Source organism: Lampetra fluviatilis, chromosome 20 (assembly GCF_964198595.1).
Source record: "Lampetra fluviatilis chromosome 20, kcLamFluv1.1, whole genome shotgun sequence".
Taxonomy (NCBI): domain Eukaryota; kingdom Metazoa; phylum Chordata; class Hyperoartia; order Petromyzontiformes; family Petromyzontidae; genus Lampetra; species Lampetra fluviatilis.
This window is the reverse complement of record NC_136294.1, coordinates 11,106,113-11,131,915: the sequence shown is the minus strand read 5'-3', so window position 1 is coordinate 11,131,915 and position 25,803 is coordinate 11,106,113. Positions and strand designations below refer to the sequence as shown.

At 43.3% G+C, this 25,803-nt stretch overlaps 1 protein-coding gene across 1 annotated transcript in view; it reads left to right on the top strand.

Moving 5' to 3' along the window:
- The window catches only part of LOC144938024 (uncharacterized), a 52,861-nt gene that overhangs the window by 4,803 nt on the left and 22,255 nt on the right, over window positions 1-25,803 (top strand). Inside the window, exons 2-6 of the mRNA XM_078865720.1 lie at window positions 11,896-12,068; window positions 12,585-12,779; window positions 14,142-14,320; window positions 16,653-16,765; window positions 24,676-24,815. Coding sequence (XP_078721846.1) covers window positions 11,901-12,068; window positions 12,585-12,779; window positions 14,142-14,320; window positions 16,653-16,765; window positions 24,676-24,815 — 795 coding nt within the window. The 5' untranslated portion in view covers window positions 11,896-11,900. The remainder of the gene's footprint in view (window positions 1-11,895; window positions 12,069-12,584; window positions 12,780-14,141; window positions 14,321-16,652; window positions 16,766-24,675; window positions 24,816-25,803) is intronic.

Below are 25,803 nucleotides of genomic sequence, written 5' to 3'. Positions count from 1 at the left end.
TTGCTTTCAACCTCAGACGGAAAGCATTAAAAAGTCAGTGTCCCCATGTAAATCATGCATTAAGGTGGTACTCAGCTCTGAGCCAGTGGTAGATTTTCTATATGTGGAGTGAGCCTTCCACAATGTGACCACTTTTGACTTTCAAAAAAGTGGTACAGTATTAATTTCACCAATCCCAGGGCTGTGATGTACTGAGTGAAATCCCCAACAGGAATCTGACATCACAACTTTTTGATTTATAAAATGAAACAAAGGTTAACGATACGTGATCATTATTTTTCTCACGCGTAAATATAAATTGCTCTATGACGTCAGACTGTGGAATGCTATTGATGTTACACGAGGCTAGTTGTTGATTCATGAGTTGCTTTGAAATCCGATGATTCTTTAGTGGACCCTTTCTCCGAGAATTGTTTGACTCCTGTCTGCGACTCTCTAAGTCATGTGTTTGTATTGCAGCTCTTGCAGTACCCCCAGACCGTGAGATGAATGACAAGCAAACACTTGTATGCACACTTGTGTTCTAACTCAAACACCCCGTGCCTGTCAGTGGGGAAAGAGGGATGGGGGAGGGTGGCAGAAACAACTGTGTGCAGGAATTGTTTATAGAAGGCTAGAAGCACACAGCAGCGACTTCACGTCTCTTGGCTGCCTTATCTGTTGACATTTCAATGGCTCTTGAGTGAGCAATCACTGTGATTGATTGCCATGATCTAAGTGTTCAATGACCACAATTGATCAGCAGAAAATATATTTCCCTAATATACCGTAGTTGTCTTTCCACGTAAAACGAAAAAATGACATAAAACAACCCCACAGCCTTCTGGGAGTGCATCATTTCAATAGCATTGACTCAGTACAAGACGACCCAACTGTGTTCGATACATAGTATCTTATCAGCTGAGTCAGACTCGTTTATACCACTCAGCTGATTAGTATTGAAATATCTTTTTGTATTCCAGAAATAATCTTCTTCCAGAAGGAATAAAACTACAGTACTAACTATGCAATATATGGTATCACCGATTGTAATGCGACTATGGTACTATGGTTAGAGTTTACAACCCACAATTTGAAGGACACATTCAAATCCTGATTAGGGGTCAGTTTAGCTCAATATTCCCTTGATCATCATAAAATTAGTTTTTCTTTGTGAAAAATCAAGAGTTGCTCTGTCGTGAGACTTTCCCCAGCCAACCCGATTTGAGAGCTTCTTGGCCCACAGGGCAATTCAAAATAAACTGAAATGAACAGAATGTGCGATTTCCACCACCACACTCATTTCACCAAAGGTACACTTTGACTTTAATCCCATTGTGTTATCAGATTCGAGCCAGGTGTGGTCACAATCATTTTCAAACCAGTGCTGTGGTCTGCAAATCCCTTCATGGTCTTACCCCACCCGATGTTGCCACTTTTGTATTCTCCCAAGTCCCTCCTTGCCCTCTTCTCAATCTTTGTTGTCTCTGCTCCGTTCCTCCTCCTCGTGCACGTTGTCGCTCTATTTCTCTTCTCGCCCCCCTTCACTTTAACAAACTTCCTCTCCACGTTACGCAGTCATTTTCGCTCACTAGCTTCCGCTCATTACTCAAAACTCACTCATTCACAATCTCTCTCCATGGCTACCACTTATTCATAATCTCTCTCTATGGCTATCACGCATTCCCCATCCATCCAATCAATTCATCATCATTTGCTCTCATCAGTTTTGCTTTTACTTAATTGACACATGACAGGTTCGCTCATTACTTCCTCTAATCTATTTTTTTCACCTTAGGCGCTATGTTAATTACGGTAAGATAAGATACTTGATAATAGGGTTTTCCCCTTTTTCTGGCAACAAAACAGGTGTTAAGATGTTAAAACACCAAACTTAACCCTTTTACAAGGAATCATGTCTGCATTAACCACAATGCTTGTGGTCAGAATGCAAACAGAATAAAGGGGAAAAACCTATCATCATATTTTTGTACTGGCAAAGGAGATCCCATGATAAGATACACATGTTTGTGTGGACCGTGTAGGTTTGTGAAAATTCCTAAACCCGGTGTGCTGCAGGCTGGCCAGGAGATGGCAGTACAAGAAATTATTTTATTTATGGGTCTACATCAACCTTTGTGCATTGTCCTCTCGAGTGTGCTTATCTCGAAGTACTATTTACACTTTTGAAGGACATGAGAATTAGCCTCCTTTTTGTGAGTTTAAGAATCATCCTTCCACCTTTGCTGTGTGGTCATGGTAAGAGACTTGGATTAAACTGTACTTTGCTATTTTTTAAGTGTTATTTAATTGTATAAAAGTAAATATGTAAGTGTTATTAAGTGTTAATTATATGTTTTAGTTATGGGTAAATGTAATTAAACATAGGTATAAAATAAAATAAATTAAATCACGACGTTTCGGGCGCAACACAAGCGTCCGTCATCAGGTGGGACAACCACAGCAGCTACATACTATTAACATTCCTTCCGATTTAAAGCTTTCGTGACTGCAGCGATTCATCTTCTTGGTTCTTTCGGTAAAGTCACGTAGAAGGGAAGTAACAAAATAATAAAAATAAAACAATAAAATAATTCTCACGACGTTTCGGCCACAACGCAAGCAGCCGTCCTCAGGTGAAGAACAGGTATGTTGACAGACTGTTGACAGACCTGTTTTTCACTTGAGGACGGCTGCTATTATTTTATTACTTCCCTTCTACGTGACTTTACCGAAATAACCAAGAAGATGAACATTCCTTCCCTTTATTAATGCTACCCCTATCCCCTCCCTTTGATGCTGCTAACCCTGCATAATGCACGGGCATAATATGACTTTGAAACCCCCCGCCCACCTCCTACGCATTTCACAAGTAGTACTAATCACATACCTGCATTTCCCATAAATATGTTAAATTTCTCTTGATATGCTAATTATTTTGTCAAGGCGCCCTTCCCCCCTTCCAACCCAGCTTAAATATACGCTCCAAGCGTGGTGGTGTTTCATTCAGACGCTGTCTTCCCGACAGACCTGGTCTTCACCTGAGGACGGCTGCTTGCGTTGTGGCCGAAACGCCGTGAGAATTATTTGATTATGTTTTTTTTTATTTTATTACTTCCCTTCTACGTGACTTTACCGAAAGAACCAAGAAAAACATATGTATTGCTTGCCAAAACAAGCGGTTGCCAGCCTGTGGTATCACAACCCATTCCAGTTTTTTTAAGGTTTTACGGTTTATACTTTACAAATAAAATGTTACTGCATCTCATAAACGTTGCGTGGAGGCGCTTTAATGAACTCATAAAATAAGTGCCATGTTTGCAGACGTGTCAAAAAACATTTGTGTTCTTTGGTAATGGGGTAACGGGAATATTGTGCAGAATTTTTTTTTAAAATTAGTATTGTAAGTATATGTGTATGGACACTTGCCACCGCATTAGGGGGAGCGGTGGTGTAGTGGTTAGTGCGCTGCGCTAAAAACCAAGTGATTCGGGGTCAGTGTCCCAGTCACAGCTAAAATCAGTGGCGATCGATATTGGAACTGTTACTGGGCCTCCCATAGCTTAACTAGGCTTCAAATTAATACCTGATGTGGCATTTAAACACTGGGGAAACATGTGGCTGGTGGCACTGTGCTAATACAGTCGTCAGCCTCAGACCATTGGGGAGAGCTGGAGTGGGGGGTGCTACATTCTAATCGTCAATTAAGTGATGGGCATCACAACCTATTTCCATATACATAGGGTGTGAGAGCTCGAGCAGAATCGAGATAAGACAAAAGCAGATCCTGTAATTTCTCATTATGTGCAGCATTTCACACGTCTTTTACGTTTGTTAAATATTAACTGCGTTGCGCTTCCCACCCCTGCATTTTTGGATACCTCACATTTAAACAAGCTCACGCCACTGGTCTGCTTATAGTGCTCGACTCAGTTCTAAGATTGCGAGTTAACATTTTTGTTGGTGGTTGACTGAGCATATCATCAAGTCGAGTGTAGTAATCATATGGAGGGACTGGCTCCCGCCATGGAAACATGTAAATGTCACCACTCCTAGTTGAAGGACACCAGTGGATATGAATAATCCTATTCCTAATTTGAGCCGAGGCAAATGCATTGATTTGATTTTTCTCAACATGTGATGAGGTGAGAACATTTTCTTCTGGCACTCCTATAGTCATCATGTCAGGGTAGGGCCCAAGACATTGACACCAGTGAACTCCCTCGGTGGTTACCGTACTTCCATGGTGGCCGGTAAAAATGGCACAAGTGAAAACCAGGAAAAAAGTGGCATAAAAAAAAATCATCGACGGTTAGGGTTTATCATCTCTTTTATTCAGATGTGTATATAACTGTTAGTACGGTGCATCTAGCTGTTAGCACGGTACTGACAACTGTTCGTATAGTACTTATAACTGTTAATATAGGCCCGGTTCATTGTGGTATTTTTTCCTAGTTTTCACTTGTGTCATTATTACGGTGCAATTTTTTCCTGTACCATTTTTACCGTGCCATTTTTCCTCTGCCATTTTTTTCCTTTTGTCATTTTTACCGTACCATTTCTACCGTGCCATTTTTTCTGAACCATTTTTATTTTGCTATTTTTACCTGTACTATTTTCACTAGTGCCGTTTTTCCGGTACCATTTTTCCCATACCATTTTTTCCTGTTCCATTTTAACAGTGCCATTTTTCCCGAACCATTTTTTTCAGTTCCATTTTTCCCGTGCTATTTTTACCTGTACCATTTTCACCTGTGCCATTTTTACCTGAAATCATACTTCCATAGGTCGTCCTGAATCAGCAATAGATGGGCTCATTCATATTCTTTAAGATGTGGTGTGCTGAATATTCAATTGGCAATATACTGTAGTATGTACCTCGTACATGAAATAATATGAACACTGAAGTTCTGTGATGGGATTTTTAGTTTGTCTAGTCGTCGGGGAATTAGTTGAGACCAACTTGCTACACTTGTGAACCTTGTCTAATGGTGAGCAACTCACAGATTTGAACCCAGAAACTGCTTAGTGTGCTTTCATAGGCACAGTATTCGTCTCTTGAGACAACTAGTCGCCTTTGAATCCTCTATAAATCATGAAACAAGCTCACAAAGTTACAGGGCAGCAGCTGGAGTCACATTAACGATGATATGCAAAATGGCTCAGCGGCCAGTATACTGCCCAGTATGCCATACCCAGTTGCTACATATTTTCATTACAATCATGAGCAAACATCGGCGGGTTTATCCTCGCGAATTTCTTTGTTCTTTAAATACTTTTAGTATTTTTTCATTTACGCCATGGATCCATTAAGTTGAAGGCATGTGGCCAAGCATGCCTGTGCTTGCCCAGACACACTCACGCGCACAACATGCACCACCACCAGCAAAGGTTAAGAGAGCATTTGCCAGAGAGATGATCTTCGCATTTTATTTAAACTAAACCACATTTACTTTCCTCGAGTGGGAGTAGGGTGACTGTGCACGGGGCATTCAAGGCTCCCTTATTACCCACGGCATCTGATTTCTTGTCTCACACTCTGCTGGGAACTTGAAGCCGCACACCAGTTCACAGGAGTTTACTAAACTCATTGGTGGTTTATTTTGTGTCAGGGTTGTTACAAAGAGGAGGTGTGGTTAATGTTCCATTAATTGCACGTTGATATGTGCACGTTCTGTACATGACGCCACCCGATTATCACGATTGGCTACGTACGGTGCGGAAGAAGTTCAACATACTTAAAACAAGGCCTAAAGACGAATTTTAGCGAGGTTAGCAGTAAGGTACTACTGTAAGAGAAACATCAAAGTGCAATGATCTAATGCAAGTGGATTCATTGTCAAGTCTCATTAAAATACTGCGTAAACTGGGGGTTATCAGAAGAGTTCCGCTCAGGTAAGTAGGAACGCACATTATCATGGGCAACAACCCCAACAAAGTCATCACCTTGGCTTTAATTCTGCCTTACGGTATAATAGTAAAATATGTATTGTGCACCAGTAATGTTTTTGGATATGGATCGTCTTTAGAGCAGAATTTCTGTGTACGCACCACTGACAACATGCATGCTATGTAAAAAATAAAGATGTATGTGCTATGAAGAAGGGCTGTTGCCAAACACATTTCCTATTATCTTTTTTTCTTTTAAGGCCACAGCGTTGTAGACCAATGTGATAATTTTATTGTTTATTAATTGTGCTTATGCAAAACTGCCAATGCAGCAGCATCTGGAAAAATTGTGTACGCAGCTTTTAGTTCCTTATTTACATAAGATGCAACAGTAGTTGGACATGCCATCTTGGGAAGTTTATCCTCGTAATTTCGTATTGTTTACCACAGTTTTCCTCTTTTACGATTGTATGCTGGTGTTCATGCTGCATCCTAAATACTGTATATCTTGGTTTGGCTTTTGCAGCTCTGTGATAAAGCACACATCTTATGAAAAATATTGTCGTTTGGGAAGTAATTCAGTGCAAGATCATGCATCCTTAACTATTATTTTGTTTCGCCCTGTTTTTAAACTACATTAGAACTCCAATCATCCATGCTCCAATAATCTTAGAGTCCCATGGTTTGTGGCAATGCCTATAATCCGCAGGTGCGACGATCCTCAAGTCCGTGCTTTTGCTGGGGATTTTTTAAATCTCTACCTGGACAGGCTAATTCCTCACGTTATATTTTTAATGAGTGGCAAGCGTCAAAGATGTGGCCACTCTTTAAAAAAAACCCATTCTCTCCCAAGGAACCTTGTAACCAAGTGAGAAAGACGTGTTTAAATCGCTTCAAACACATCTGTGTGTTGTGAGAGAGATGAGAGAGATGGTGGTATAGGATGCCACTTTTAAATCAACATTGAAAATTCATTTCGTTAGAAGTCGTTGTTGTGTTTAGTTTGTTGTCCTTTCCCCGTACCTCAGATTAGCACGGTTGGCTACGTACGGTGCAAAATAAGTTCAACATGCATACATAGAGAGCCAGAGCTGCAGCAAGTCAAGTGGCGATACAAGAGACATGGAGACAGAGACGTACAGAGCTGCAGAGAGACAAACAGAGAGACAAGCGGAGATAGAGTGAGACAAACGGAGCTACAATTAGATAAACGGAGCTGCAGAGACAAACGTAGATTATCCTGAATCGTGACAAATCATTTGAATGGGATTGTAATTCATTTACATGCTTTCTTGCAACATTTTGATGCCGGAATACGCATTCCAACCACAGTGTCACTCAGGTACTGTCCACATTCTTTCTCCGTTCTTTACCATATCCACGTGTCCAAAACAATTTAGCCAGAGGTATAGTATATGTGTAATGATCGTAGAGTCAACCTACGGTGCGAGTGGACTAGTGGCCACGGGGAGGTAATGACAGGGGAGTCAGCCTGCAGTATGAATGGACTAGTGGCCACGGGAGTCTGCCTGCAGTGCTAATGGACTCGTGGCCACGGGAAGTATGGAAAGGGGAGTCAACCTACGGTGTGAGTGGACTAGTGGCAATGGGAGGTAATGACAGGGGAGTCAGCCTGCAGTGCTAATGGACTAGTAGCCACGGGAGGTAATGACGGGGAGTCAGCCTGCAGTGCTAATAGACCAGTGGCCACGGGAGGTAATGACAGGGGAGTCAGCCTGCAGTGCGAATGCACTGGGGGTTACGGGAATAATCGAGAATAGGAGCGTGGCCAGGTAACGGAAGAGGACGAGAGAGTCTGCTGGTAGAGCGAGCGTCTAGAACCAGCGAGAAGGTTCGGGAATGGGGGCGTGGCCTCCGGCCGTATATAAGGGAGATGCGCGGGAGACTCGGGGCTGTTGCAGTGGGGTGTCCGCCTGTTTGAGTGTAAGCGCGTGGCTCCTTCATAAAGAAACCATCCCAAGACAAGTGCATCCAAGTCATCATTACATATGCATTGCAGTCTTTGCAAAAGCATTGGAAACAGTGTTGAGAAAAAGCTGCATACTCAATCCTAAGTCTCTTGCAGGTCAATTGGCACGTCGCGCGAGAAATTGAGTTGGTTGTAGGTGGACCTTCTTCTTCCTTATGGCTGATGTAGATGCACAGCAACAACTACAATTTCACATTCAGGTGGATCATGCCAGATAACCACGTCAGGAGTAGTGGAATGCATCACCGTCATGTCTCCTTCGTATTTGTGGATCGGGCATTGCGTCGTTATATGCTGTACGGTCTGTTCTGGATGACCACAGTTCCACACTGGAGAGCTTTCAAGTTTCCATTTGTACATCAGGCATCTTCATCTGCCATGGTTTGTGCAGTGGATGCGTTTTAGGGTGGACCATGACCTGCTAATGTGCTTGTGCCCTTTGTTTACACAGCAGCCGGCACAGTCGCCATGACAAAATAGGGCACCGCAGGCTGACAGAGAGATTAGCGGAGCATGAATTTACTAATCAAGAGCCAGGGAACCTAATGCCAGGGATTAATCGAGCGCGTCCACAGGAAAACAGAGTTGCTGGTTACTTGTGCAAGCTGCACACTCGGCTATGAGTGGCTTTGTTCATCAATTAATTTATTATCCATTTCACTATACAGTAGTTAATTCTGTTTTAATGACGAGAAATCCCATCACTTCAGAAAAATAGTGCTGGCCCAAAAACTATGAGTTTCAACAAACAAAACTGTGTACAAATGGCACTCGGCATTTGCGCATTATAAAACAAAAAATCATCAGCAGTCCCAGAAGAACTGTATTGTGGCCGTCTATAGTTATAGTTGCCACCATTTATTTTCATGGTCTTGGGACCAGGTTGACAATATCAACGAAAATGCTTTGCATCCTCCACATCACTGGCAATAATCTTATTCAAGGCTGGATTATGGACCAGGCCAGTGAGGCCAGTGCCCCGGGGCCTCGGACTGGCAGGGAGCCTTCAAACCTTTAGCCGCGTGCGGTGCCTGGCCCAAGAGCTGACCACTCGGACCCCCGGACCCCGCAGCGCTTACAATCTGAGGCCTCTCGGCGCTTAAAGCGTGAGCTGACCACTAGGGCCCCCAGGCCCCTCGGTGCATACATCGAGCGTAATACCTGGGGGCCTCTTGGTACATACAGTGCATGCTTAAAACGAGAGCCTCTCGGAGAGTACAGTGCTTCTGTACAACTAAGCCACTGGCTGGCACGCTACAATATGCTGTGACATGATACAATATTCACCAATAAGTCAGTTCATTCTGCACATGTCCTTTGGATCCTTTGGATTGCACTTTGATGGTGCTAATCTCTCATTAACACTGCTGTTGTGGGCATATGCGGGCATGATACTCTTATGCGGCGACGGAAGCTCATTTATGCTAATCTCCCTCCCTAATCCCTCTCTCCCTAATCTCCCCCATGAACACAACTGACGTGCTTGGGTCCGTGGATGGAATTCCATTTCAGCTCAGACCCCGCTTGCTTGCCCATCACCACATATATAACCTCTTGTTGTAATTGCTCTTTCGCTGGTTCAGCAGTTCCACTGCTGGATTATATTTTTTTCCGCCTGAGGATGACCGCTTGTGTTGCGATCGGAACGTCGTGATATATTTTGTTTTATACCTATGTGACTTTACCGAAAGAACCAAAGAGTATGGATTCCTGCAGTCACGAAAGCTTCAAATCAAGAATGATGCATTCACTGTACACATTTTGCTCTTCATTCACACACAGATGGGAGAAAGTCTTTCGGAAGACAGACGTCAGACTGAAATTAAAATCGTTGTCCAGTACTCGGTGGAGTGCTCGGGCAGAGTCAACCAAGGCACTGTGGAGAAATTACACCCACATTAGAGAGGCCTTCGGTGGTATGTGCAATGATGGTAATGAGAAAAGAGATACTCGAATTGAGACCGCTGGACTATGTGCTGAATAGGACAACTTAGAGATGGTGTTCATGGCACATTTCTGAGGTGTCATACTTGACCGGTTCCACGCTACAAGCATGCACCTACAGAAAAGTGACATTGACATCTCTGTAGCAGCACAGCTTTTGTCTTCGTAGAGGGATTTTGTGGCGGGACAGCGAGACCAGTTTGAGGCTTTTGAAAGGGCAGCCTTAAACGTGACAGGTGTCTCTCAGTCATATGAGCACGATCTTCAGCGAAAGAGGAAACGCAAAACATTTGCAGATGAGAGCTCAGAGCCAGGTGTGACACTTGAGGGGAGGGAGAAGTTAAAAATAGAAACATTTTATGTGGTCATTGATAAGCTAGTGGCATGCCTTGAACATCGCTTGGACGCTTACAAGCATTTGACCAGTCTCTTTGGAGTTCTGTTTATGTCAAACCAGGTGTCTAACAGTGATGTCATAGTGGAAAAGGTAAATGCACTCTCCGCTGCATATCCATCAGACCTGGACATGAACTTTGCCAACGAACTCATCCAATTCAAGTCTTTCATGTCTGACTCTGAGGGTGAGAAGGGCCCAACTAAAGTTTTTGAGACATTGCAGGCACTTAATCTGCAGTCAGTGTTCCCCAATGTTTTCGTGGCACTTCAGATTTTTCTAATTTTGCCAGTGACAAACTGCCAGGGTGAGTGGCAGAATAAAAAATGAGCTTCGGAGTAGCATGTGCCAAACACGTCTCAGCTCATTGTAACTTATGTCAATAGAGTCAGACCTTGTCAGACAGCTAGATTTTGACGATCTAGTGGATGATTTTGCGAGGAGGAAGGCAAGAAAGACACCAATATAGGAAAGCGGGGGGGGGGGGGGGGCTCCAAAAGACATGTGCCCAGGGGCCTCATGGGACCATGATCCGGCCTTAATCTTATTTTCCAGGTCTTTTGTTAAAGTGAAGCTTTTTTAGGCTCAAATACCCTCCCAACACTAATGTTGACCTCTCTCCTCTGTAAAAACGGATCATAAGTCTGTTTTACATTTTGGTTTACATTTTGACAACTATATGACTCCTTGAACAGGCACAACTGTTTTCAATTGCATGGATGGAATGGGGGGGGGTGTGTGTTTTGTGAACTTGGTAGACTGCTGACAGAACATCATCATTAAAAAATAACTTTTCGTGCACAGAATGCAATACATTAAATGGAGGCTTTACTGGCAATCCTGTTTCCCATCTTTCTATCCCCCGTTTTTCATAACTGGCTTGGCTTATGTTGATAGTGTGTACGTGCATCTGATGTAACAGGCCCGCACATTGCCTCAATAAAAATAAATATAAGAAAACAAATGTTGAGGCTTTACCCACTCATGTATTTGCAATTTCAAATGTACTTGTACTTGTCATTCAAATCATCTCAAGAAGTAACAAAAGCCAGCAGTGTGTACGTGAAAATATAGTTTGCTTAACCTCTCTTCCTACCAAAGTAGCACAAATGACTTTGCACTCGTTAATACGTGAGGCCCATAGTTTAGCTGGGAGACATATAATAAAAAAAAAACATATTCTGGTCATTGATTTTGTGGGTGGCGTATAAGTCACTGAAATATTTGGAACAGACAAGAGCAAGCATTACTCATTCAAGAGCCATTAAAAGTCTCAATAGATAAGGCAGCAGCCAAGAATACTCTCTAGTCCATTTCTGTTTGTCTTTACAAATAATGGCTGCTCACAATTGTTCCTTAATTTTGAGTGGAACATTTGAGGATACAATTTAAAACAATATTAAAACAATCAGCTTCATCAATTCTGGCAAATCACCTGATAAAGCTCATACTCAAATTTTAAATGTTGTGCGTTGACTCTCCAACAAACTGGTATGCTGAAGTAGCAACTAACTGGCACGTTTTTATTTACGTGACAAACCTTACTAATTGCCTGTGTGGGATGGTGATGGGTTAACGACACATTTATATTTGCGCGATATAACCCCAAAATTTTTTAAATAATGGATAATATTGGTCGGAGAAAGCCCACGCGTTAAACAAAATAGTAAACCATATACGTGTATGTTGTCACGTGCAGCTGCCATGGAGAAGTACGAGAACTTGGGCCTGGTTGGCGAAGGCAGCTACGGTATCGTGCTCAAGTGCCGCCACCGCGACACGGGCCAACTCGTAGCCATCAAGAAGTTCCTGGACAGCGAGGACCATAAATCCGTGCGCAAGATCGCCGCACGAGAGATCAAGATGCTCAAGGTGAGATTCCGTTGGCAAAAACAAAGGCGACGTGCTGAGATGCACGTTACCAATGATGGTCAGTGTGCAAAGGTTGGCATCGTTTAAATCGTCATTAGCATTCTAGATGAATGAGTTTATTTAATAAAACTAATTTACCAGGTAAGACTGAGCTATATAGCCCTTTTTCAGAAGTGAACTGGTGGCAAATGATAGCTCGACGAAGTGGCTTATCATGTGGAAATTCATAGCAGCCAAATACTCAAAACGCATGTTTCGAAATGTGGAGGGAAAACCCACGCGACCACAGGGAGAACAATCAAACTCCTAATATATAGCAGGCGTTAGGGTCGGGATCGAACCCCGGCTCTCCTGTATACCAGGCAAGGGAGCTAACATCTCGCCACCGCGACATCCCAGTGGTTGATTGGATGTCTTTGAATTTGTTGTTTGATTCATTGTTTGATTTGCTGTGTAATTTACTCGTGGTTAAGTGATGGATTTGCTCTTCGACTGGGTGACTGATCGGGTGCGCAGCAACTGCGCCACGAGAACCTGGTGAACCTGCTGGAGGTTTTCCGCCGCAAGCGCCGCCTCTACCTGGTGTTTGAGTTTGTGGACCACACGGTGCTGGACGAGTTGGAGCGCTACCCGCGCGGCCTGCCCACTGCCCGCGTGCGCCCATGCCTGCTGCAGGTGCTGCGTGCCGTGGGCTTCTGCCACTCGCACAACGTGAGTACGTGTGTGTGTGTGCGAGCATGTGCGCGTGTGTGTGTTGTTGCTCACTAACAGCACTTGCCCCAATAGTCGGTTAAGGCTATACAGGGGATATTTGTTTCTTTGTGTGGGGGAGTGGTGGCGCAGCGGTTAATGCGCTTCGCTACGAAACCAGAGACACGAGTTAAATTCTTGCTCATGGCCAACACCAGTAACGATTTTCTTAACTGGTCCTGGGCACCCCCTAGATCGACTCAGCTTTAAATGAGTACCTGGTGCGATGTGTAAACATCGCCACTCAGGAGACAAAGGCGGCCGGGCGTGGGGCTGGCCACCCACCCCCTCGTGTGACATGCTGGTACTCATAGGTACTCAACAGTGCCTGCCCCAAACGTCTGTTAAGGCTATATGGGGGATATTTGTCTTTGTAGGGAGCCCAGGTGGTACATCTGCCAGTCAGTCAACCCATTACACCTGGGTCTGTCCCGTAACATCCTGCCTGCGAGCCTTTGTGGTGCTGTCGTGCCAGCCTTGATAGGTGCTCCCTAACACCACTTTCTTTAACAGCCCGTGTAAGTTATGCGGGGATCTTTGCCTGTGTGGGATGTTTGTGAGGCGTGCTGTCAGCGGCTGTGTGTGTAAAGGTGTGTGATTGATATTACTACAGAAATAGGCAGCTCCCTTCCTGCAATAGCAACAAGGTCGTGCACCGATACTTCAACAAAAGGTAGACAATCAGGTGGGCGAAGCACGGTTCCCCAGGACTGCTCACCCCATGGGACTCCAGTGGGGATGAACACTGCCTCATGCTCGTGCAAGCATGGAGACACTTGGGATATGTTCACACCGTGATGAAATGGTTGAAATGCATAATTTTGACAATTTTCTCCATTATTGATTACAGAAACATTAGAAAACCTGGCCAATAATTAAAAGCCAAAATGTATACCCTTTTAAATGTACATATTTGGTATTTTCACGATGATACTGGCACATAGTGGCTCACTCGTCATCAATTTATCAATTTCCTTCATATTTTTCCCCTCTGTATCAGTGTTTATATGTACTGTTGTCTCAAGCTGCCTGTATATCTGTCTACCGGCTCCGTTTACCTCTTTGTATGTTTGCTTGTCTCCCTTTCTCTGTGTCTTTCTGTCTGTCTGCCTCTTTGTCTGTCTGCCTACCTGTGTGTAGCGTGCCTTTTCTCTCTGTCTTCCTCTTTATCTGCCTCTCTGTGTGTATGCTGTTTATTGAACACTCATGCCATCCTCCTGCCTTGCCATCAGATCATCCACCGTGACATCAAGCCAGAAAAAATCCTCATGTCTGTGCGTATGCTGTTTGTTTGACACTCATTCCATCCTCCCATGCTATCAGATCATCCACCGTGACATCAAGCCAGAGAACATCCTCATGTCGCGCTCAGGCATTGTCAAGCTGTGCGACTTTGGGTTTGCACGTGCGCTTGCGGGCTCGAGCGAGCCCTACACAGACTACGTGGCCACGCGCTGGTACCGCGCGCCGGAGCTGCTTGTCGGAGACACCAAGTACGGCCGGTGAGCATCACGACACCACCCACAGGACTCCCCTCGATAGCCCCGCGATGCACTCGGACGTGTGTTTGTATGTTGTTTATAGTGGGTAGCAGTGGCATAGTGGTTATCTCACTACAATGCAAGCTCGGCAACGTGATCGAGGTCAATTCACAGCCGTTGCTAACATCAGTGGTGAGTGATATCAGAACTGGTCGTGGGCCTCACCTAGGTTGACTCAGCCTGTATCTGGTGTGGTGGGAACACATCAGCACTGAGGAGACGTAGGGAGTTTATGTTGTGGCTGGCCAGACTACCTCGTGTACCATGCCAGCTTCAATAGGTGCTCACTAACATTACCTGTCCCAACAATCAGTTTAAGGCTATGGGGGGATCTTTCTCTAGATTTGAAGCTTTCGTGACTGCAAGGATTCATACTCTTAGGTTTATTTGGTAAAGTCACGTAGGTAAAAAAATAAAAATAAAATTAACAAAAGTAATAATAGAAATAAAATTTAATATTTTTGTGGCAGTGGTGGTGTAGTGGTTCATGAACTGTACTGCGATCTCGGTGACCTGAGTTTGATTCACAGCCAAGAATAATATCAATATCTGAACTCTTTTGTTCTTTCGATAAAGTCACATAGGTATAACTTTACCGAAAGAACCAAAGAGTATGGATTTCTGCAGTCACGAAAGCTTCAAATCAAGATTAAATCAATATCTGAATTTGTTATTTGAATTCCTCATGGGCTTCCCCTTCATTGACTCAGCTTAAACTAAGTGGTGCAGTGTCAACATCAGTACTGAGAAAACAAAGGGGTATTTGTTCCAAGAAGCATCTCAGCACCCCTTCAAGTGCCATTCCAGTCTTAATAGGTGCTCGCTAACAGCACTTGGCCCAGCAGTCTTTATGACAAACAGGAGACCTTACGACACACAATGAGATGGGTGCCGTATGCATCTCATATTGGGTAAGTGTTTAATAAGACACGTGTGATATGTTTGTGTGTGATTGCGTGTTGGTGTTATAGCCATTCTCCTTGCTCATGAACCGCGACGATTGTTGTTTGACTCAATTGGAAGGTTGTAAATTCAAATCCTCGTCACCGGTTCACTCAGCCCATCTTCCCTCCAAGGTCGATAAACGAGTACCATTTAATCGGAATTCAACGGTGGAAGTCCTGTGGAATTTTCACCACTGGCTGAAGGCCAATGGTATAGATGAGCACTGCAGAATGTTACATTGAGGATGGAGACACTTTCGATTTAAAGCTGTTGTGACTGCAGGGATTCATATTCTTGGTTCTGTGGGTCTTGATTGATTGTGTTCACGCTTACGGTGACTTTCAGACCGAATTCCATTCTCCTTCTCTCCCCCCTCCTCCGTTCCGAGCATAGATTGACTCATCCGTCTGAACCACCGCTAGTCGCTGTTCGTGGTGCTAACGTTAAGAAAAAACCGGCACTTTTTTCAAAATAATTTCTTGCTGTGGTTTTCATCACCTGATGATGATTGCTTGTGCTGCAATCGAAACGTCGTGAGAATTTAATTGTTTTATTTTTATTATTTTATTATCTCCCTTCTACGTGACTTTACCCAAAGAACGAAGAATATGGAGACACTTGTCTTTGACAATTTGGGAGACAAAGGTGAACTGGCGTGCATGGTCCAGACCAAACCTTGTTTACATTCACTCTGCGGTCTCTTGTAAATATTTACAAAATTGCTCTACGAAAGGCACTTCTTGACCATTGACTTTTTTTTACAGTGAATGGGTTTATTTGTCATATTATTCTGTGTATGGAGTGCCTTCAGGAAAGTTTTGGAAATTGATATTGAAAGTGGCTGCATGGCGAAATGAACTCATAATTCAAAGGGTACTGAGCCCACTGTGTTGAAATCCTGAATTGAATCGGGGCAACCATCCACAATTACAATTTTCTATTCACATGTGTACAGTAATTTTAAGTTCTGAAGCCAATCGCCAAAAGATCTTTGCATTAAATACACAAGTCTTTACATATACTTAAACGTAGCCCAGCTCCCAGGACCGAGCTCAGCTCGAATTCATAAACATCAGATTATTAACATGTGGCGAACCACTCTTTTCACAGAGCATGAAGAAGCGTCGTCTAGTGTTGATTACTATATTCCCTTTTAAAAGACTCCACGAAATGTAGTCGTCCGAGGCCAATCTATGACACGAATTGATGCCCTCCTGAATTGAGTAGTTGCGAAAGGATGCTTCATGTCATGATATTTTTCTCATAACACTGTTTTTTGGATATAAGATTAAATGAATGTAAACAATCGCCACTAATGTTTGCGTGCGTGTGTGTGTGAGCGATATAGGGCAGTGGATGTTTGGGCTGTTGGCTGTGTTGCTGTGGAGATACAGACGGGGGAGCCAGTTTTCCCGGGTGACTCTGACATCGACCAGTTGTACCAGATCGTGAAGTGCTTCGGTAGGTGACAAATGGGCACCGCACGTGTTCCTATCAAAAGTACAATAGCAGACGTTTTACAATGTCTGCGAGAAACCAAAGACTAATTATGCAATCATCATCAGCTATTATCAATTCACTGCTGGGTGAATGTCTCCCCAGGTCGTTGCCATCCCTGAGAGTCTCCACGTGCCAAAATACGTGTCACTCCTGTACGTGACCTAAACTCATCCCTCCATCTCACTGGTGGCGGTGGTGGTGGTGGTCGTCATCTCTGGCATTTTCGCCTCTTAGCTATCATTCCATCAGTGGTCTCGTCCATAAGCCGTCTTTTTCAGTGAAGCATCCTCTCCAAGCCCACTTTTCTCAAGTCAATGTTGCATGTAATTATATATTCGCTGTCCTATCTGTCAATGTCATTTCCAGCATGAAAATCTCCAAGCTTATTTGCGCAATTTTGAGTTGTTATGATATATTTTCTTTGTCCGTGTCCTCTTTTCTCATCCAGAATGTCAAAAGCAGGTAATACACACCGATGAAAACAGTTTTATTTAGGAACATTGATATATTGCTTTTAATTAAAAAATAAAACATCGTTTAAAAGCAGTCCAACCTGCTTTTGCGCACCTCTTCACCTTCAATAATTTCCCTGAGATGCCAGTAGTGTTACGAGGTGGTCAAGGATGATAGAGTGGTCGGTGATGTAGACCGCAGTGGAGAGGTCATGGAGAATTTAGCAATGAGAGGGATGCACAGTCTGAGAAGAGACCATTCATGGCACAGAAAAGTAGTTTAAATTGAAAGACCTATTGACAGATTCGCTTCCCATCATAGACATGTGGCATTTGGATCACAGGCTCAAGGCTACCTACCAATGGAGAAGGCACAATGTGCTCCACATTCGCTTGAGTAGCACTTTGATTGTTAGGGGGTTTCACTGAAATCATACACAGGCTGTCCAGGAACAGCATTGTTGTTGTGCTGTCACAGCAGGTTGGGAGTCTGACATCACGTGGTGATCTCTGCCTGATCCACCACCACCACAAATTTCTGTATCGCAAGCTTGGACCACCATGTCAATACAATATATATTCAGAGCTTACTGTTCATTGAAATAGTGTGAGTCCCTTGAGTTGAAAATTGTTGTGTAACTTATTTTCTTGATGCCGCCTGCGTTTAATTTTTTCACGTTGAATTAGACGTGTATCAGTCGATTAGCCAGTTGGTGGTGGGACATGCCTGTAATCCGGCACGGTGGAGGCGAGGGTTGGTGGATTCCCACAAAAGTTGGAAAACTCCCTTCCCATCGTGTGTCAAGGAGGAGCCTGAGAAGGTAGTACAACAAATTGACCAATCTCCATCTGTTTCCATCTGTATGGAAATCGAGTGTTGCCCCCTCATGTTCGGGTTTTCCCCGGGTGCTGCGGGTTTCAACCCCCCTTGTGTAAACACAACGTCTTACAAATGTAAGGTAGACCCCTCCTGAAAAAGAGTAATTTGACTCGGCGTGACTTCCTGAGTAAAATTAGAACATGTTTTACCCTTTCTTGTAATGAAACAGGAGGTGCTGAGATGTTCAAACATCAAACAAACACCTATTGCAAGGCATCAAGTCTGTAGTAACCACACGTACTTGTGGTAAAACATGCAGACAAACGTGCTCTGATAATATATGGACATTGTCCTTGAAACTGATTGGCCTACACCAGAGACAGCCTTCTTTATGGCCTCGTCTCAGCAGTGTCAGACCAGAGAGCGCCAAAAGACGAACAGCACAAAGTCAATGCAAGTATCAGAACACTTCTAGCTCTGGTCGAGCCAGTATTCCTGGCTAAATAATAATAATACGTATTATTGGTATTTCTGCTACATCTTGAAAGTTGGGTACTGTATCAGATTCAGGCCATTAATAGTCCAAAAAAATATCCTCACGCTGAAAGGCTCACAGTTGACTGTAAATGTTTGCGCACACGAATTGTGTGAATAGACATTAGTGGCAGCAGGTTATGTTCCAGCACTGGAAGTTTGACTGACGCACTGCTCCCCATGCTGTGAACATTCAGGATACCTGATGCTTCGCCTTGTCAGTCTGACTGGCAGTTGGCTTGTAAATCAAGCGCAACCCAAGATGGGGCAAACTGTGGCCTTTATAACAGCGCAGACAAATTCTATTGTCTGAACATGATAGATATGGTCAGTAGTTCTTACGCAAGTAACCTGCAAGAAGGATCATCGTATCATTGACCTGGCGGCTATAAATCCAGTGCTGTGTTGTTTAGCCAAATTGACCATTTACAGGTACTTTCTATCTATTCGAGGGGCACTGAAGTTTATCAATGTCAAATGAAGCGTTGTTCCCAAGGATCCACGTTCCCCTGGAATGTCAAGCACAAGCGTTGATATGCAACCAATTGAGAGCCCGTATTGAGACGAAAGATCTTGAATGCAAATGACAGCTGGAACGAACATGAACAGTTGATTTACATTGTAAAATGTAAAAGATTACCAGAAATAGGTGGGGAAAAAAACTATTAATATTTACGAAACGAGTGCAATTATATATTGTTCAGATTCAAATGTATTTAAATAAATAAAAGAAATATATCGAAATATTAAAAACAAGTGTTTTGACATCATCCAGCACGTTATTTAAAACGTGTTTATTCGACGATTTATTTTATTTGTTTTTATAATGCTTTGACTATTTAACTAATGCATATTGATTTAGACTGTAATAGGTCAGCACCAAAAAGGCTGATGATGGGTTGGCAGAAAACTACTTATGAAAATACACTTTAGTGCAGCTATACCTATGTAGTGACGTAAATGGAGTCGCAATGGCGCTTAGCACCAGCTACCGTCACCAGAGTGGAACTGAGCGTCCTGAGCCTCTCTCTGGCACCAGAGTGGGCTTGGCATGGAAGCGGGCCCTAGAGGGCATAGTTCTGGTGACGGTCAGAGAGAGGGCAAGCAAGGACGTGACAGTCTGGGTGAACCCGAGAGGGCACGTGACTGGGACAGGGTAGCGAGGGGGCCCAAAGGGTGGCTTGAGGGACACGTGATGCTCGGTCGAGAACCTTCTGGTAAGATCCAGAAGGGGGCGTGGCCGAAGGCAGAGCGAGGCCACGCTCGGGAGCATAAAAGGGAAGTCCCGAGAGCAATCGCGGCTGTCTTCTGGAATCAATCCGTCGGTGCTACGTCTCTTCAATCCTCGGTCCTTGGTCTTTGGTCTTAAGCTCGGCATCGTGGGTCAGGCAGTGTGTTACTGACTGACCCGGTTATATAGTTACCCCGTTGTGGTCTAGTTAACCCATGTACGTTTATGTAGTTACCCTGTTGGGGTGTGAGAATAAACGTGTTGCCTTCAAGTCCAAGTGTATGCCTCCGTGAAACCCACTCCACCTACATTCCATCTTCAGTGCAACTGCACAGTATTTTCGGTGCATTGATAATAATACCATACAATACAATGCTTCAAGCGCACACTTAAGGTGGCATGGAAGCACTGATTGCTTTTACATGGCAAATAGCACACTTCCAATGGCTTACAGGAAAATCCCCACAAGGTGAATTCATTTTGTCAAACGTTGAGATGTAAAACATTTTACATTGTCTACACTATGGGAACCTCATTTGCCAGTAAAAATATGATAATTGGTTCTTTACCCTTCTATCTGGCAACAAAACTGACACCTTTTTACAAGGAGTCATGTTTGCATAGACCGCAATACCTGCAGTCATAATACAAACAAAAGAACATAACTCTGATAATGTGCACTGTCCTTGAAGTTGATTGGTTGCCAGATAGAAGGGTAAAGAACCAATTATCATATTTTTACTGGCAAATGAGGTTCCCATAGTGTAGATCAGGGGTCGGCAACCTGCGGCTCCGGAGCCGCATGCGGCTCTTTTGAACCTTGACCGCGGCTCCGGGGCGGATGCTAGCGAGGGGAGGAGGCGCACTGTGACACCTGCTCTGGCGTTGCCGCTGCTGACAGGTCGCCGCTCCGCTCCACACTGCCCGCCCGGTGACAGGCAATAACGTTGCGGTTGCTTTGTCACATGTTTGGAAGAAGTAAAAACCTTCCTGGGCAGCAAAGAGCTCACCTTTGCTGAGCTGGAACAGCCAGAGTGGCTGGAAAAATTACATTTTATGGTAGACATGACAGCACATCTAAACACGCTAAATGCAACCCTTCAGGGGAAAGGAGGCACAGCCCTGCACATGCTGGAGGAGGTTTTGGCATTCGAGCGCAAGTTGACAGTGTTTGTCAAAGATTTACAGAGAGGTACACTGTCTCACTTTCCCTCTTTGAGAGAGTTCAAACAAAGTCATGATACGATAAATTTGGAATATTTCAAGTCTGCAATCACCACAATGCAAAGTTCGTTTGGGAAACGATTCTGTGAGTTCAGAGAGGAAAAAACGACATTATCCTTCCCTGTCACTCCCCTGGCGATCGATCCATCCCTATTGAATATGACTGCATTTGCAGGTGTAAGTCAACCTGATCTTGAGATGGAACTGGCCGATATAGCCGACAAAGATATATGGGTGTCCAAGTTCAAATGATTGACCGCTACTCTTGAGGATGTTGCCCGTCAGAAGGCCATTCTGGCTCAGAATCATAAATGGAGTGATATTGAAAACCTTCCCAAACAGGACAAACTTGTATTCGAAACATGGAATGCCATCCCCAACACTTATATAAACATGAAAAAGTATGCATTTGGAGTCCTGTCGATCTTCAGCTCCACATATGTATGTGAGCAGGTCTTCTCCAACATGAACTATATTAAAAACAAACATCGATCACGCCTCACAGATGACAGCTTGCAAGCCTGTGTGAAAATGAAGGTGACGTCTTACAGCCCTGATGTGCAGACACTGTGCACTGAGGTTCAGGAGCAAAAATCCCATTAACCAGGTAATTTAGCTATTAATTTGCAAAAATATATTTTACATTGTTAAGTGAAAAAGTCCTTTTTTTATTCAGATTGACAGCTGACTGCACGATCCTGTATATAGCAATAAGGTAAGAAACAATATATGCAGTGTTATATTTGTTTTAATAGTTGCAATGGTTTTGCGGCTCCCAGTTTATTTTTTCCTTCGGAAACGGGTCCAAGTGGCTCTTTATGTCTTAAAGGTTGCAGACCCCTGGTGTAGATGCTTGCCCCGAGCTCTCATACTCTGATGGTGCATTGTCCTTGAGTTGTGCGCCTTTTGGCGTCATCTGGTCCAACCCATATGAGACTAGGCTCTAAGGAAAGCTGTCTCGGGTGTGGACCAATCAACTTCAAGGACAGTGCACATTATCAGAGTTATGTTCTTTTGTTTGTATTATGACTGCAGGTATTGCGGTCTATGCAAACATGACTCCTTGTAAAAAGGTGTCAGTTTTGTTGCCAGATAGAAGGGTAAAGAACCAATTATCATTTTACATTGTGTTTACATGACTTTTTATTTTTTATTTTATTAAAACGGTGTTGATTCAAAATGTTGTATTTATTCTGATGTAGAGGACTACTTTTATCTTCCCACAATTTAGTGCTGATTGACTCTGGAGGGACTGATGGTCTGAGTTGTCCCCTGATCAGGATTTTAACTTTGCAACCCTGCACTTGTAACACAGGATCACTTTATTTTGGAAAAGCTAATTATAATTAAAATTGTAAAACTGTCATTCAATATAAAAAAAAAATACAAAGAAAGTTAAATGCAAAACATTTGTGAGCCATTGCCAACCAGAACTTTGTTTCGAAGCAAGGGTTATGAGTTTATATGAACTACATGTAAACCTGCCGTTTTACTGGACACTTATACATGGGCTATTCATCAAACATCCGAATAAAAAGTTTTTTATTCAATACTTTCCCATCACAGGCTTGCTTGGGATACTTGGCCAATTCATTTTTTTATGTTTGTGGGGGAGAAACCTGAGTACCCGAAGAAAATTCGCACATACTAGAGAACAGCTCTCCTACTAAATTATGCAAATGCCCTGTCAGCCTCCGACAGGAATTACTTTGTTGCTCAGAAGGTAGGTGTTTCACAAACATCCTAGCTGTCATCTCTGTGTGATTCACCAATGCCCATATCGAGTATCTGGGTGTATGGCACTGTATCCTAGCACTTGACTTGCAATCTATTGAGAGTGGTCTCAGCCCAACGTCCCTACAAGGTCAATAAAATAAGAAAGTCAACATTGGTTGGACTGCGATTTTTACAACCGGCTTATGGCTTACATCTCCTGATGATATTCAGCCCCGTCGCATTACTCATTTAAGCAGGGGACACTTAAATGGACTTTTAACTTCGATTAATCCAAAATAAGGAAAACATGTTAGGCAAGGGGAATCAAAGTCGAGTTGGTTACATGATTAATTACTTGTATTTGTATGCTCATATCGAGCATGAGGTCCGTGCAGTAGAATACTGTATTCCCAAGGCAGAGGCCAATTCCATCGTAGAATGACGACTGTGAACGTCCCACAAGCAGGCGCTCTTAATTGCGAGGAGAGCACCCTAAAGATCACGCCTCCCAGTCTGTGGCCACAGTTGGAAATTAAAAAAATTAACCCGTAAAAACAAAGTTTTTCACCATAAATTCTTTATATGCGTGGCATCGGTTTTATTTTATTATTCATTTCTGTTTTTCTTGAGTAAGAGTTTCATTTTGATCACATTGGTATTTTAAATTAAATATGACATTTTTTCCCCCCTAAAAAGTGGAAAATTTTGAAAAAAAATTTTCACGAAAATAAATTGTCACGCACAACGAGTCTGTGTGCAAAATGTCAGCTCGATTGGATCACGGGAAGTGGGTTAAAAAACGACCGAAAGATTTGCACGGTCGTAAGCGCACAAGCAAGCAAGCAAGTGAACTTAATATAAAGTATTTAAAAAGTCTTGAGCCAGGAAGTCTTGAGCCTGCAACGCGGCTTGATTACATGTCACACAGGAACCATGTTTCAAGCCACTGACCCCGAAGTTAAAAACAGGCCTGTGTTCTCACAACGTTGGTTACTGATTAGCGACCACCAAGAGTATAAACATATTAACTGAGAGAGGGAATTTTAATAGTGGGTAGAACAGCTGATGGGCATGAGAAATTAAGCAGTGGCAGAGTGAGGGTGCAAGAGAAAGACCGGAGATGGCCAATTGCAGGCACATTGGAGAGGATGAAGTCGCATCAGAATTTCGTTTTACACTCTTACATTTAATTTTGATTTAAAGCTTTCGTGACTGCAGGGATTCATATTCTTGGTTCTTTCGGTAAAGTCACGTAAAATAAGAAGGGAAATAATAAAGTAATGGGATACATTATTTTATTATTTCCCTTCTAGGTTACTTTAAAATAAAATAATATATTTATATTATTGTATTATTTCCTTTCTACGTGACTTTACCGAAAGAACCAAGAATATATATACTCCTACATTGCTTTGGAGACAGTACAGCAAGTAGGATTCCGACTTTTTTGTTCCTTCCTCATGCTCGTTGGTTTTTTTCACGCACACTCGTGTTTCCCGCAACATGTAAGGATATGCAATGAACTGACATCCCATGCAGGAACCCCATGAAAATGAGTCCTGAGATCCATTGAGGTTTTCGAGGGTAATTCAAATGTATGACCATTAGTGTAGATGTGACTCATCCATTCACGATTTGACGAATTTTCATGATCCAGGATCATTAGATGATTTACAAATCCATTTTTGTTTACAGTGGGTACACGGCAGACAATGCATGTGAATCAAATATACTGTAATTGATTCTTAAGCCCACACTTTCATGCATATTTCATATATCGTGAGCATAAGGATAGCTATTAATCAACAAACTTGATGAATCATTACATACCTAATCGCACACTCATCATTGTCCTCGCAGCAGTTACAGTGAAATTGTATCTCTGCATATGCAGGAAATCTGATGCCCAGGCATCGTGAGCTTTTCTACAAGAACCCGGTGTTCACGGGGCTCAAAGTGCCCGAAGTTCATGCTGTGGAGCCACTGGAAAAGCGTCTGCCGAGGTTGCCGCCACTGCTGCTCGATCTCATTCAGGTGACGGGCACGTGTTGTGGTGGCACACCGCATTGCCATTTACAATCCGCCTCAGTGAATGCGTCGTCTCCGAGAACTTTACTCCACACCTCCGATCAGCACGGTTGGCTACGTACGGTGCAAAAGAAGTTCAACATACATACAGTTTAACACGTAGGCTTTCGCGACCAATATTATTCATAATAAATGTTTTTGGGGTAGATCGCGTTATTTATAAATGTCTCGTAACAGTCCACCACCCGACACGGCCAATCAGCAAAAAAGTGTCACGTTGACAAAAGACAAATAGTTCACTGCTTTAGCCCACCGGTGTGTTGAAGAGTGAATCCACAACATTTTACAGTTTTTGAGTACGACATTTCGCTGGTAATTACATCCAGCCTCATCGAGCAATTCGCCAGAATGGTGAAGCCCTCCACCTGCTCCCGTTCTTAAATAGAGCAGCAGGGTGACGTCATCATTTAACTCATCCATACATTCACTCTCTGGGCCAAAGCTGGGCCAGCTAATTTCCCCACCCTGTCAGCACTGCACTCCCATTCTGGAACAAATGAACAATGTCTGTGAACAGTTAGCCAGATGTTAAGAACGTTATCATTATTTAACTATTAATTAATGCTTAAACATAACAATTGGGGAACGCCTGGGAATTCCCCAGGAAGAGCTATAGTCCGTTGCCAGGGAAAGGGAAGTCTGGACCGCCCTTCTCAACACGCCTCCACCGCGACCCTCACCTGGACAAGCGGATTGAGAAATGGACGACTGAACGTAACATAATTGATCATTTTAAAATGATTATAGACATTTTAGTGGTGTTTGCGAGCAGGACATGGAGTTGTGTATCGTCTTATCCCCGCCCACCCAAGACCCCCCTCCTCCCCCACAGCTGTCAATGGTGTGCTCCGGACCCGCAAATCTGATGCCAAACCCATCTGGCTGTCGCCTGATGAAGCTCGTTATAATTACTGGTGAAACGTCTTACTCAGAT